This window comes from Panicum virgatum, chromosome 5N (genome assembly GCF_016808335.1).
Source record: "Panicum virgatum strain AP13 chromosome 5N, P.virgatum_v5, whole genome shotgun sequence".
Lineage (NCBI taxonomy): Eukaryota > Viridiplantae > Streptophyta > Magnoliopsida > Poales > Poaceae > Panicum > Panicum virgatum.
Window position 1 is genome coordinate 7,277,482 of NC_053149.1, and position 14,489 is coordinate 7,291,970.

Consider the following 14,489-nt stretch of genomic DNA (forward strand, 5'->3'; position numbering starts at 1 on the left):
AGAAAAAAATAATGATGAGCAAACACAACAACTTAATTTAGTCTTAGGAAAGTGAAATTTACACAGCTCTATTGGAGTATCATAATATCTTTTTTTATTCTGTTTAGCTCCATAATATTGAATCGGCGAAATCACTATATAGGGGTCTCGTTTTTAATGGACACATCAACTACCACTGATTAAATAAATAACTGAAAATATGAGTATCTATGATGAGTTAGATAATCTCAAACCCAGAAGGGTAGATTTTAACATTAGAAACCTAACACAAAATTTCCAAAACTTAATCATTTTTTGATCATTTGTTGTTTGACACCGTTCGACTAACAAGGTAATTCACATGCGCGTCACTAAGTATAAACACAAACATGCACGTGCTATAGATAAAAAAGCATCTGCAAAGACTCTGAAAATATACAAACAGGAACTATGAAAATGCATGTCGCACTATGTGGAGGTGCAGTGCACCTTCGTCTTGTTTGTAAGTTTGGCACATCAGTTCAATTCCTTTCTCCCAAAGTTTCCACAAGCACCAAATTAAATACTAGCACACAGGATTATCACAGAGTCACCAACATTGACCGCACAACCTATCACACCTGCTCCCCTTACTTGGTGTGCACGAAGTGGGTTCAGCTTTTAAATTTTGACAAGGTGGAGACGACTGCAAACTATGATTCTCTACTACACTTATATATATGCTCCTAAATGACAACATGATCCTTTCACTGAAGTAGCAATAATCAGTGAAGAGACGTTCGCGAAAATCAGTGAAGTGACGCTTCGTGCAGTCGAGCACCATGTCCGGCGACGGCGAGTCGGCGACACGGCACCACGCGTAGTCGAGGACTACCGCGGCGTCATCCAGATCCTCAGCGACGGCACCATCGTCCGGTCGGACCCCGCCGTCCTCCGGCCGCCGGAGCGCTTCGCTGACGTCCCTGGCGTCCAGTGGGAGGAAGTCGTGTACGACGCCGCGCACGGCCTCAAGCTGCGCGTGTACAGGTCGGCGGCGGCCGGGGCCGCCGGGAAGCTGCCGGTGCTCGTGTACTTCCACAGCGGCGGCTTCTGCCTCGGGACGTTCGAGCAGCCCAACTTCCACTCCGGCTGCCTCCGCCTCGCGTCGGAGCTGCCCGCCGTCGTCCTCTCCGCCGACTACCGCCTCGGCCCCGAGCACCGCCTCCCCGCGGCCATTGACGACGCCGTGGCCGCTCTGTCCTGGCTGCGCGGGCAGGCCGCCGCGCTCGGCTCGGGCGCCCCTCATCCCTGGCTCGCCGAATCGGCCGACTTCACCAACGTGTTCGTCGCCGGCGAGTCCTCCGGGGCGAACATGTCCCACCACGTCGCGGTGAGGCGCGGGTCGGGCCAGCTCGCCCTCGACCAGCTGCGCATCGCCGGGCACGTCCTGCTGACGCCGTACTTCGGCGGCGCCGAGCGCACCGCGGCGGAGGCAGCGGAGCCCCCGGAGGGCGCGCCGTTCACGCCCGAGATGTCCGACGCGATGTGGCGCCTGTCGCTCCCGGCCGACGCGACCAGGGACCACCCGGCGGCGAACCCGTTCGGGCCGGACAGCCCGGGCCTGGAGCCGGTGGTGTTCCCGCCGGTGCTCGTCGTGTCGGCCGGGCGCGACATCCTCCACGAGCGCGCGCTGCGCTATGCGGCGAGGCTGAAGGGGATGGGGAAGCCGGTGGAGCTCGCCGTCCTCGAGGGGCAGGAGCACGCGTTCTTTTCCCGGCAGCCGTGGGGCGCGGCGGCCAGCGAGCTGATCCGAGTCGTGAAGAGCTTTGTCCACAAAGGCGACGGCGCCGAGTGCACCTAGAGGCGCCCGTCTCCTTTTTGGGGTTTTGATCGTCTTGTTCGTGCTTTGATTCTCCATGACGACAGGCATAACGTCTGGACCTCATCTGTATAGTCGAATAAAAAGTTGTGATACAAAGTTTGTGTATCCCTAGTTTTCATCAAATTTTTTTAAAAAAAAACACAACAAGTTTGCAAACATCCAAATCGAATGGGCCAGAAGCCCAGAATCGTGCCTGTGCTAAGCCCAGAATCGCAAGCCTGTGCTCTGGCCCACGGTTGCATAGAATCCCAACCTAGTCTCAAATTGGCCCATTAGAGCAGCCTCACGCACTTTCGCCGTCACCTTTTTGGGCCACTAAAAAAATAGAAGAAAAGAGTGACTCATCATCCGAAGGAATATCCAAACAATACCCTTTTGGCCCATTCTTCTGTGCCGATCGGAACTCTCAACGAGTCAACGCGCCGGCCATACTAACACACAAATCCCAGCAGCAAAGGACCGTGAATTTCATCTCACTCTTCCTCCTCCCTTCCAAAAATCCGCTTAGATCCCAATCCGAGCCGTCACCACCACCAACCATGTCGGGCGACACGGCGGCGCCGCACGTCGTGGAGGACTTGTTCGGCGTCATCCGGCTCCTCAGCGACGGCTCCGTCGTCCGCGGCGACGAGGCCGTGCTCATGCGGCCGGAGCAGCCGTTCCCGGAAGTCCCCGGCGTCGAGTGGAAGGACGCCGTGTACGACGCGTCGCGCGGCCTCAGGGTCCGCTTGTACAGGCCGTCGCCGTCGTCCGTGGCCGCCGGCGAAGAGGGTAGTGTTAATAATAAGCTGCCGGTGCTGGTCCACTTCCACGGCGGCGGCTACTGCATCGGCTCCTATGACCAGCTCGGGGGAGCCGACCACCTCCGCCGGCGCCTCGCCGCCGACCTCCCCGCCGTCGTCCTCTCCGTCCAGTACCGCCTCGCCCCCGAGCACCGCCTCCCGGCGGCGATCGAGGACGGCGCGGCGTTCCTCGCCTGGCTGCGCGCGCGCCGACCCGTGGCTCGCGGAGTCGGCCGACTTCGCCCGGACGTTCCTGTCCGGCGTCTCGGCCGGCGCCAACCTGGCCCACCACCTCGCGGTCCGGGTCGGCTCGGGTCAGGTCGCGCTCGCCCCGGTGCGCCTCGCCGGGTGCGCTCTCCTGTCCGCGTTCTTCGGCGGCGTCGAGCGCACGGCGGCGGAGTCGGATCCACCGGACGGCGTGTCCCTGACGGTCGAGACGGCCGACCAGTTCTGGCGCACGGCGCTGCCGGCCGGGGCTACAAGGGACCACCCGGTGGCCAACCCTTTCGGCCCCGACAGCCCCGACCTGGAGGCGGTGGCGCTGCCGCCGGTGCTCGTCGAGGCGCCCGAGCGCGACGTGCTCCGCGATCGCGTGCTGCTCTACGCGGCGAGGCTGAAGGAGATGGGGAAGGCCGTGGAGCTCGCCGAGTTCAAGGGAGAGCAGCACGGCTTCTCCGTCCTGCGGTGGGGCGAGGCGAACGATGAGCTGATCCGAACCTTGAAGCGTTTTGTAGGCCAGACGAACTGAGAAGCTGCTGGGGCCGCTTTGGCGAACTGGTGATAAACTGATAATCTTTGTTCAAAAAACAAATGATATTATTAAATTTGCTAATGTTCTCTTTATCCCAAATTATTAAGTCATTTTATCTTCTTAGATACATATTTATTATTATATTTTAGTGCATAGTAAAATTTGAGTATCTAAAAAAAATTAAAACGACTAATAATTTGAGATAAAGTGAATATCATTTGAGTGTCCGTGGGTGTTGTTCCAATAATTTAGAGTTCATTCAAATACGATTTCAGGAATGATGTTCTAATACTAGTTGGTTTGCCACGTTCCACTGGTCTGTCATTTTGCTTCTCTAATAAATGTATGTGTGCGGTGTGTGGTGTGCCTGTTTATACTTTGGGTGTGTTTAGATCCAAAATTTTGCAAAAAACTGTAAACGCCAAAAGATGATGTAAAACTTTACAGTTTTTTGTGTTTACATGCGTTTAATACAATGGCTTATTTTGCATTCTGCACACAGTTCAATAAATGCTTCACTGTGCAAGCTGCATGGCTGCATGCAGCCGCTGCCCATGCATGCGACGCTGGCCATAATTCCGTTTGCATGCTGCTGCGCTTTTCTGGCAAGGCAAATTACAACTTATCTAGCGAAACAGTGTACAGTATAAATGCAAAACAAATTACAAGTCGTCAACAGTACAATTCCTCACAAATTACAACAGAAAGTACTAGTCCCGATACATAAACACAGGTCATCCTCGATTCAACATATCGAGCGCAATTGAATCATGAAAGGCATTCATGTTTGGACATTCCAAATAACTTGGGGCAGGCTCGCATTCAGGCTGATCTTCATATGCTTCATCAGGCACATAGTTCTCATCACGATCACAACGCCTAAAGTCTTTATCCCTTAACCCACTCCGCCTGATGAAATTATGCAGAGCCATGCACGCAACAATTATATGTGTTTGCGATTGTGTCGGATAACAGGGTATTTTGTTGAGTATGCGCCACTTTTGCTTTAAGACTCCAAAGGATCTTTCTATGTCATTTCTAAGGGATGAATGTGCATAGTTGAATATCTCCTCTTTACCTTGTGGTTCGTTGGCGTTTTGAAACTCTTGGAGATGGTACTTGCTCCCCTTGTACGGAGCCAGGTAACCCGGTCGGTTTGGGTACCCCGAGCACCAGATAGTACTTGCCTGCAGCAGCAAAGACCTGTAAGCATCAACAGATTGCAGTTAGAAGTCGAAATGGAACTACATGTTGCAAATGTACCTGGAGGGGGATGGGGAAATGCATTGCTGTACTTATTCATTGCATCATAAAAAACCCTCATATCATGTACTGAACCAGGCCATCCAGCAAGAACAAAGGTAAACATCATGTCAAAGTCACATACTGCCATCACATTTTTGGTTGTGATGTTCTTACGACACATGTACTGGACCAAAAGGTTTTGGGACACCACAACAAGTATGTGAGTGCCATCTATTGCTCCAATACAATCCTTGAAGAAGGGATCAAACCTATGCTGCATCAATCTTGGGTGCCTACTTCTGAACTCTGGGTCTTTGGGTTTAATGATGTCAGCAGCAAGTTTGAGTAGACTTCAAAACTTTGTAAAACCTGTTGTGAACTGTCCCCATGGATCTTTCAAATTTGTCCTCGGCTTGCCTTACTGACTGTGGATCTCCAACCATCCAAAGAAACATGCCTAAAGCCTCTATTGAAGTCGACTTTGCACTACTGGTCAAACCATAGTTTTCTACCAGAAGGTCATGCAGCCGATGGAAAAGTGTTGGGGTCATTCTAAACATGTTGGTGCATTTCTGCCTATTCAAAAGTTTCCTCTCTACCCATTCCAGACCACTCATGCCTACTGGTACTTCCCTATAGTCAGATCTAGAGCAGTACGTATCAATATGCATAGCTAGCTGAAACGTACCGTAAATGAAATCCATGTCTGCGCCATCATCCATGAATTGGGTCATCATAAAGTTATCAAACTCCTCATCAGAATCAGCAGCTTCATTTCCCATGTCTGAAGCATGAACCCCGGCCTGCAACAATGAAACATTGACAACTAATTAGTATACAAGCTACAGATATGTGCCCCTAAATGTGCTGCAATGTCAGGATGAAGAACACATCGTCCACATAAATAACATCGACCCACTCGGCATCCACATAAAAACCGACCACATAAACATCATCCACATAAATATCACCGAACAGACAACAATCATGGAAATTACTTGTTCAAGCCAACTCACATACGACACGTAGTTTAAAACACAGACATAACACACATTGGTTAACACACTAACAGGACTAACTGAACTAAGATTAGCTGCAATGCAAGGATATAAGGGTCTAGTCAACGACCCTAGAGTAGTCCTCAATAAGAGCCTTCCTTCCAGGCGGCATAGAGCGCAGGAAAAAGTAAGATGCAGCCTTGTCCTTTGCAATTTTCAGCACACCAACCCACAGCTGCGCATTGTCTTCTGTGACACCACAAGCCCTGGCTGCATCCATGATGGTGTCAAGATGTTTCTCCAGCTTTGATTCCTCGGCCTGCTTCTCCTCTTGCCTTTTGCAGATGAAGCCCTCCATGGCTACATTCCTTTGTGTTTGTATGTCGTTGTGCAGCTGCAATTGGGACACCATGGCTCTGACTGCTGGGCTCTTCATCTTCTTGTTGGGGCTGCTTGCAGTACTGCGTAGGCTTTGGGAGCTGTTGCTGGTCCTCTTGCTTCCAATGCTGTGGGGGGTGTGCAGGTCATGATCTTCTTCTGAATCTTCTTCTTCATCACTTGGGATGTCGTCCAGGTGGTTCTCATCTCTAGGAATATAGGAAGTGGACCCATCAACTGCAACACCCATGAACATGCGGTCCAATTCATCCAGATAAATAGGCCAACCGGTCTGTAGTTTTTTCCACTCAGGATGCCCCTGAAATATACAAATACCATCAGAACAGTATCCAATCTGTAGTATGCATACATGCAGGACCTCACACTTGAATGAATAAAGTGCATACAAGACGTACCATTGTGTTAGAGTTCCACCAAGCCTCTGTAGCAAGAACAGAACCATCTGGTTGATGGCCAAGCCCTGAATCAGTGCGCAGTTGTTGTATGAACTGCCACAAACCCTTGAGCTGCCTATATCTGTTCCCAAACTGCTCTCTCTCATGCATAAACCCAGTGGCGGCATAGAATCTGGATTTGATCTCTTTCCACCCAGACTTGTTCATCACACCCTTCACGCAGTTTCCTTTATGGATTTGGCTGCAGAAAATACGACAAAAGGCCAGGGTATGTTCTGGTGTCCATGCTGCCCTGTTGATGTCGGCCTAAACGAAGCGTAACATGAGCACGAAATGTACGCAGTGACGCACAAGGTAATTCAGTCAACAGTACATCTAATGATTCACCAGGAATTCGTAACAACAGATCCGACATTGGGAAGACAAAGGGGAACTTACCAGTGCTGCACGACGACGACGACGGCCACCGCCTGTGGTGGCTTGGTCGGCTGCCGCCGATTCAGGTCCAGCCGGAGGACACCTTGCAGGCAGGTCTGCGCGCCCAAAGGGTGCATACCGGCCGCCGTGAGCCGACGCAGCTGCAGTGCCTCCAGATCTGCGGCCACCGGCGGCCGCGGTTCGGCCTCCTCCTCGACCGCTGCGTGGGCCCCGCAGGCCGAGGGTTCGGTGTTGGCCCCGTGGAGGAATGCGAATGGGTCGAGGCAGGTCGCTTCCCTGGACTTCATCGCCTCGGAGGAGGGCTTGCACCTCCAACCACCCGTGCTCCAAGTTGAGGTCCAGCTTGTCGAAGTCAAGGCGGCTCGGGCGTAGGCTGCTGGATCCGCTATTGGAGTACGCACCGGCCGTGAAGCCGGCGGACCCACCTTGTGCTGACGACCCCGGCGCCATGGACAGGAAGTCCCTGGTTCCACCGCCGGCACCGAAAAGGTCCTCGTTGTAGAACCCTCCAGTGTTGTAGTCGTCCCCCTGGCCGTACCCGACGGCGTTGTAGGCGTCGGCGTTGTAGTCATCCATGGCCGTCGAGGTGCGCAGGTGGTCGTTGCACCTGCGCAGGGACTAGATCTGCAGGCGGCGGTGTTGGATCTTTGCTGCGGCGGCGACGGAGGGGGTGTGGACGGCAGGGCGGCGTCGGGGGGGAGGGGGGGGCGAGTGGGGAGCGGGGGAGGTAGGGTTCCGAGTCGCCCTGTGCTGCCGCCGAATGGATAAGGCGGGGCGCGGGGGGGGGGGGGGGCGTGGTAGGTAGGCAGAGTGCGGCCGAGCGGGCCTCCGATGCGGCAAAAAAAACGCGCCGTCCCGTTTAGATGTGTAAAGGCAAAAATGCCATTTTTGCAAACAAAGTTTGCGTTTACGCCCGCATCTAAACACGGCCTTTATATTGCGTTTTAGACTAAAAGAATCTTGGCTGTTGTGACTGTGAAACTGGCTGACCAACCACATGAAAAATGGTGGCAAGTCGCGGTCAGTTGGCGCGCACGTCCTGCCTCGGTTCCAAGGGTGACGTGAGCAGCTGAGGGCCCGGTAAGAACAACCCAGCGCGTGCCTCACACAGATCACTCTACTCATCCATTCAGAAAAACCATCTGGTATACCCCGTGGAGCCTAACTCCAAGGTCCAACTCTGCAAAGCGTCAGTTTCTCAGCAAGCAGCAAAGCAGTCTGCATCCTTGTTGACGGTCGATCACCAATTCACCGATCACCATGTCCGGCAGTGAAGCGCAGCGCGTCGTGGAGGATTTCTTCGGCGTCATCCGCCTCTTCGGCGACGGCTTCATCGTCCGCAGTGACGAATCGGCCATGCATCATGCCGGCAGGGATGTTCCCGGACATATGATATTTATAAAGTAAGTTCAAGAAGATCAATAATTTCCCCTTGCGAAAAAAAGAAGATCTATAATTTGATACGGACAGGGTATTATCATTTCACAGAAATACATTGATAATCTGAAGAAAATGCCTAGGGCTGGACCTTGTTGATCGCGCCATTTCAAAGCTGTTCGGCTACACTGAATCTAGCCGCGGCTGGGCTGATAAGCTCCGGCTGTTCGGCTGATGGGCTGGCTAGTGGCTACCCCGGCAGCAGTAGCTGCAGCCTGCAACCCAGGAGCCCAGCCCTCCTGCAGCCGAACAGCCTTTGCCCGTACTTTCTTTTTTTGTTTTTTGGCCGTGTTTAGATGATTTGATCAAAATTTTTGGAAAGATAATTTTGCTAATTTGGAGTATTAAATAAAATATATTTACAAATTTTTTGCACGGATGAGTTGTAAATTGCTGTAGCATCACTGTTGCAAAACATGGATTAAGTAGGTTCATTAAATTCATCTCGCGATTTATAACCCATTCATGCAAAATGTTTTGTAAATAGATATTATTTAATACTTCATGTATGTATCCAAATATTTGATATGATATTTTTTAGTGTAAAATTTTGGAATCTAAACATAGCCTTTGACACTCATTGCCTAGTAGCACTAACTTCTCTTTGGCTCTTAACTCAAAAAAAAAAACCCTTCTCTTTGGCTGCTCTCAGAGCAAGGCTAGTAGATTTCGCCTGCTCGCCAGCATTTTGAGCTCCAGCTCACCCGAGCAGCTGAGCTGGTGGGTGGCGGGCCTCTTGTTCTTTAATGTGCTGCACTCTTCAGCAGGGATGTGGAACGATGGGATTGGGAGTGTGGTTAAAAAAAGCATCTCGCCCGCTGTCAATCGGCGTCTGTGAACTCGCCCGCTTTCTTCTCTATCGTACCTCCTCTCTCTTCTATGTCGGATTCAACCACCTCCCCGTGCGCTTAGAGCAAGTTTTATGGGCGGCTGTATACCGGCTGAGTCCGACGTGGAGGAAAGAGCGGGCGTCTCGCGATGCGCCCGCTCCGGCCGGCTGAGAGGCACCGCGCGTGCTGCTTATTAGCCGAGCTCATTGCTGGGCATTAAATCTCGCAGGCCCTACCACCATCGCGGCGCTCGTTCTCTGTTAGCAGCCCAAGTACTACACCGACGCCATCAGAGTCCAGCCCAAGGCCCAAGCGACAGAAAAAGCCCAACAACCGAGTGAGCGGCCCAAAGTGGGTGAAGTAGATGATGTATATAGGAGAATGAGACGGACGAGCTCGAACTCACGGATGTAAATAGCAACTTTTCTCCCAAGTTAATCTGTCCTCCGCCGATCCAATTTCTTGCTTCCTCTCCCAGACTCCATTCTTCTACCCGAATCCCCGCTACCTCTGATTGATCCTAACACCTGGTATCAGCCTTGCGATCCTGCGCACGCTCTGGATCCCCACCACACCCACTACACCCGCTTCCAGAAATAGCTCGGCGCCATGGATCCAACCTCGAAGCTCTTGCTTGACGAGATGAAGAAGCTCGGCGATCGATTCGCCCTGGTGGAATCGCGCGTGGACAGCCCGGAGGGCTCCCTTGGGGACCGCTTCAAGTTGGTGGAGCAGTCGGCCAACAATCTCGTCGCCTGGCAACTCGGCATCGACGCCGCCATCGCGGATCTCACCACCAAGCTTGGATCCGTCGATGACGTCAAGTCCCAGATTGGCTCTCTCTCCACCAAGCTGGATCGAGTGGTCCTCAATCGTCATGCAGCAGGTTCAGGGATCCTCCCGAACCCCGTGGTGGCCGCGACATCTTCGCCTGCCGGTAACCCGGCCGTCGGCCCTGATGGGCACCGCGTCAACAATCATTACCAGGAGCCTGGGTTTGGGTCGGTCACGACCATCTCCCACCTCCCGGTCAAGGGTATGCCGCCCGATCCACCTCCCCTATCTTTTGATTCGCGTCCTCTTTCCACCTACCGTTTTCAGAGTTCGTTTGGTCCTGCCATGTACCCTGCTACCGGTCCTTTACCCAAGCTTCCCTTCCCAAAATTTGAGGGCGAAAACCCCAAGTTGTGGCAGTCCCGCATCGAGAGTTATTTTGATATGCATGGCATGGATAAGTCCTTTTGGGTGAAGTTGTCGGCCATGTACTTTGATGGCCCGACGGGGCGCTGGTTTCAAACAATCGAGCGCACTGCCCACTGCTTGAGTTGGAGTGATTTTTACAAATTGATTCATGATAGGTTTGGTAGAGACCAGCACGAGTTGTTCATCCGTCAGTTGTTTCACATCCGTCAAACCAGGTCCGTAGCAGAGTATGTCCAGCGTTTTGCTGAACTAGTTGATCAGTTGTCTGCCTACACCTCCACTACAGATCCCCTTTATTACGCTCTGCGCTTCATAGATGGTCTTTGTGATGACATTAAATCTGTCATTCTTGTTCAAAGGTCGCAAGATTTGGATACTGCTTGTGTGCTTGCTGCCTTGCAGGAAGAAGTGGGGGATTCCTCTCGCCGACGGGAATTTCGGCGTCCTGATCCTCCGCAACCGCTGAAGCAGGTGCCTTGTGGTCCTCTTCCACTTCCTGCTCCTTCGCGCCCGGCTCCTCCACTTCCGGCACAGGCCGCGGATTGCCGTGGCGTTGAGGCATCTCGGGCTGAGTCCTCCCCTGAGGCTAGAGTGGCTGCTCTCCGTACCTACCGCCGTGCTATGGGTCTCTGCTACAAATGCGGAGAAAAGTGGAGTCGTGATCATTCTTGTGCAGCCACAGTGCAGCTACACATGGTGCAGGAACTATGGGAGTTATTTCAGCTGGATGATGATTTGCCCGAGCTTCAGTCTGATATGGAGGCGTCTTCTGACCATTTGTTCTTGGCAATTTCAAAGGCTGCTATTAATGGCATCTCTGCTACTCGCATAGTTCGATTCTCTGGCTCCATTCAGCACATTCCAGTTTCTATATTGGTGGATTCGGGCAGTTCAATATCCTTTATCAGTTGTCAGTTGGCGGCTCAGCTTTCGGGTGTTCAGAAGTTACAGGCCCCTGTACCTGTACAAGTTGCTGGTGGCAATACCCTCTCTTGCACCTCTGTTCTAGCCCAGGCTCAATGGTTCATTGGAGAGGTTTCGTTTCAGTTCGATCTCAAGGTGCTCCCACTAACTGCTTACGACATCATCATCTGTATGGACTGGCTTGAGGCATTTAGTCCAATGACTGTACATTGGCAGCAAAAATGGATGCAAATTTCTTATGAAGGCCAGTCAGTTCTTCTGCAAGGGGAACTTCCCGTACAGCTTGACAACCTGTTGATCCAAGTCTGTGTTCTGACCGATTCAGTGGTGCAGCAGTCTGAGTTGTCCTTGTTGCCACTTGATATCCGGCTTCTTGTTGATCAATTTGGTGAGTTGTTTGAGGAACCCAGTGAGTTGCCCCCATCTAGAGCCTGCGACCATGACATACCTCTGATTCCAGGAGCTCGGCCAGTGAACATTCGCCCCTATCGCTACCCACCTGCGCTACGCGATGAAATTGAGAAACAAGTCGCTGATATGCTGCAGAAAGGATTGATGCAGCCAAGCTCCAGTTCGTTTTCCTCCCCTATCCTCCTTGTCAAGAAGAAAGACGGCTCTTATCGATTCTGTGTAGACTTTCGGCACCTTAATGCTCTCACTATGAAGTCTAAGTTTCCAGTTTCGGTCTTTGATCAGCTAATGGATGAGCTGGCTTCTGCCTCCTGGTTCTCTAACTTCGATCTGTGGGCTGGTTTTCACCAGATTCTACTCAAGCCAGGGGAAGAGTTCAAAACGGCGTTTCAGACCCATTTTGGCCAGTTTGAGTTTCGAGTCATGGCTTTCGGTTTGACAGGAGCCCCGGGGTCGTTTCAAGGTGCCATGAACGCCATTTTGGCTCCTGGGCTGCGCAAATTCGTCATTGTCTTCTTCGATGATATATTGGTTTACAACCGCTCCTATGAAGAACATCTGGACCACATCCGTCAAGTGTTTGAGTGGCTGTCTCGTGATCAGTGGGAGCTAAAATTCTCCAAATGCAAGTTTGCTCAAAGGTCTATCTCTTACTTGGGCCACATCATTAGTGAACAAGGTGTTGCAACCGACCCCGCCAAGGTTGAGGCTGTTCTCAGTTGGCCTACCCCCTCCTCTGTCAAGGAATTATGCAGCTTCCTCGGCCTCGCTGGTTATTATCGAAAATTTGTCAGGCATTTCGGCATTCTTGCGCGGCCCTTTACTAATCTGCTGAAGAAGAATACCATGTTTGTGTGGACTGCTGAGCATGATGAAGCATTTTCAGCACTTAAGACGGCCCTGTCCTCAGCTCCGGTATTGGCGCTACCAGATTTCTCTGTCCCTTTTGCCATTGAGACAGACGCCTGTGCTAATGGGGTAGGTGCTGTTCTGGTCCAGCAAGGTCACCCTCTAGCATTCATCAGTAAGACACTTGGGCCCGCACTATGGGTCTATCCACCTACGAGAAGGAGTATTTGGCGATCCTTGTGGCAGTCGAGCAGTGGCGTCACTATCTTCAGTATGGGGAATTCTTAATCTTTACTGACCAGCGAAGCTTTATTCATCTTAATGAGCAACACCTTGGCAGCAAAAGGTCTTTACCAAGCTCCTGGGACTGCAATACAGGATTGTGTACAAACCAGGTTCTACCAACCGGGCCGCTGATGCATTGTCGCGCCGGACTACTACTCCCCAACTTATGGCCATCTCTACCTGTACCCCGCAGTGGTTAGAGGCAGTTGTGAACTCTTATGCCAAGGATCCAATGGTTGCTGATCTCATCACTAAATTGTCCTTGCATCCTGCTGCTGTTCCCAATTACACATTATCTGCTGGCGTGTTGCGCTATAAGAACCGCATTTGGATCGGGGCTGACAAGAATCTGCGCCAACAAGTGATTTCAGCAATGCATAGCTCTGCTCTGGGAGGTCATTCGGGGATCCCAGTGACTTATAATCGCCTCAAATAGTATTTCTTCTGGGCAGGCATGAAGTCAGGGGGCCAAGAGTATGTGCGTGCGTGTTCAATCTGTCAGCAGGCTAAACCTGATCGTGCCCGCTACCCAGGTCTTCTCCAACCCCTGCCAGTGCTGTCCTCAGCTTGGGAGATGGTGTCACTTGACTTCGTGGAAGGTCTTCCTCGCTTAGGGAATTCAGACACTATCCTGGTGGTTGTCGACAAATATTCCAAGTTTGCTCACTTCATCCCACTGCGCCATCCATTTACAGCCCTCTCGGTTGCCAAGGCCTTCTTGGACCATGTGTACAAGCTGCACGGGTTGCCGTCCTCGCTGGTTTCCGATCGTGACCGAGTGTTCACTAGTAATCTATGGAAAGAGTTGTTTGCATTGGCTGGAGCTCAGCTGCAGATGAGCTCCGCGTATCACCTGCAAATGGATGGGCAGACAGAGCGCGTGAACCAATGCATGGAGACGTACATGCGGTGCTTCGTCCACGCCTGCCCGACCAAGTGGTCTTCCTGGCTTTCGCTCGCGGAATTCTGGTACAACACGAGTTCTCACTCTACCTTGGGGCGCTCTCCCTTTGAAGTCTTATATGGGCATTCTCCTCATCACTTTGGCATCGTGTCGGCGTTGGCATGCTCTGCTTCTGATTTGTCTGATTGGCTCCATGAGCGCGAGATTATGCATAATCTGGTCCGTGAGCACCTTATCCGAGCCCAAGATCGCATGAAGAGACAAGCAGATAAAGGTCGCTCCGAGCGAGTGTTCCAGGTGGGTGACCGTGTATACTTGAAGCTTCAGCCCTACGTGCAGTCTTCCTTGGCCCCTCGCGCCAACCAGAAGCTGTCTTTTAAGTTCTTCGGTCCATACAGTGTGGTGGAGCGGATTGGGTCAGTTGCTTACCGCTTAGATCTTCCTCCGTCAGCGCTCGTCCATCCGGTGTTTCATGTGTCCCAGTTGAAGCAAGCTATTGGCAACCAACCGGTGTCATCTTCATTGCCTTCTACCTCAGCATCACTGGCTATTCCTGAGCGCATTCTACAACGTCGTGTGTCTGCAGGTGACCGCCCAGCATTGCAGGGTCTTATCAAGTGGTCTAGACTTCCGGTTTCATTGGCTACTTGGGAGAATTTGGAGTCGTTACGCCAGCGATTTCCGATGGCTCCGACTTGGGGGCAAGTCGCGTCGCAAGGGGAGGGGGGGTGTTAGCATCCCAAGTACTACACTGACGCCATCAGAGTCCAGCCCAAGGCCCAAGCGACAGAAGAAGCC

General features: G+C 52.1%; 2 protein-coding genes and 1 pseudogene across 2 annotated transcripts; all 3 read left to right on the top strand.

Moving 5' to 3' along the window:
- Positions 1-449: 449 nt before the first annotated feature.
- On the top strand, positions 450-1,998 carry LOC120674479 (probable carboxylesterase 15). The gene is made up of 2 exons (XM_039955656.1): positions 450-477; positions 738-1,998. The coding sequence occupies exons 1-2, from the start codon at positions 450-452 to the stop codon at positions 1,817-1,819; spliced, it is 1,110 nt and encodes a 369-aa protein (XP_039811590.1). The 3' UTR covers positions 1,820-1,998.
- Positions 1,999-2,031: 33 nt separating this feature from the next.
- Positions 2,032-3,662, top strand: LOC120677002 (annotated as a pseudogene).
- A 7,349-nt stretch (positions 3,663-11,011) lies between these two features.
- On the top strand, positions 11,012-14,281 carry LOC120674480. Its single transcript, XM_039955657.1, has 3 exons — positions 11,012-12,631; positions 13,293-14,107; positions 14,278-14,281. Exons 1-3 carry the CDS (start codon positions 11,012-11,014, stop codon positions 14,279-14,281), a joined length of 2,439 nt encoding a protein of 812 aa, XP_039811591.1.
- The last annotated feature ends 208 nt before the right edge of the window (positions 14,282-14,489 follow it).

Excerpts from the sequence above, each read along its gene's own strand:
- LOC120674479 (XM_039955656.1), top strand. The coding sequence starts at position 450 with ATGTGGAGGTGCAGTGCACCTTCGTCTT. Across the intron at positions 478-737 it reads GTGCAGTGCACCTTCGTCTT|CAATAATCAGTGAAGAGACG; the intron begins GTTTGTAAGTTT and ends TCACTGAAGTAG.
- LOC120674480 (XM_039955657.1), top strand. The coding sequence starts at position 11,012 with ATGGTGCAGGAACTATGGGAGTTATTTCAGCTGGATGATGATTTGCCC. Across the intron at positions 12,632-13,292 it reads CAGACGCCTGTGCTAATGGG|GCTAAACCTGATCGTGCCCG; the intron begins GTAGGTGCTGTT and ends ATCTGTCAGCAG.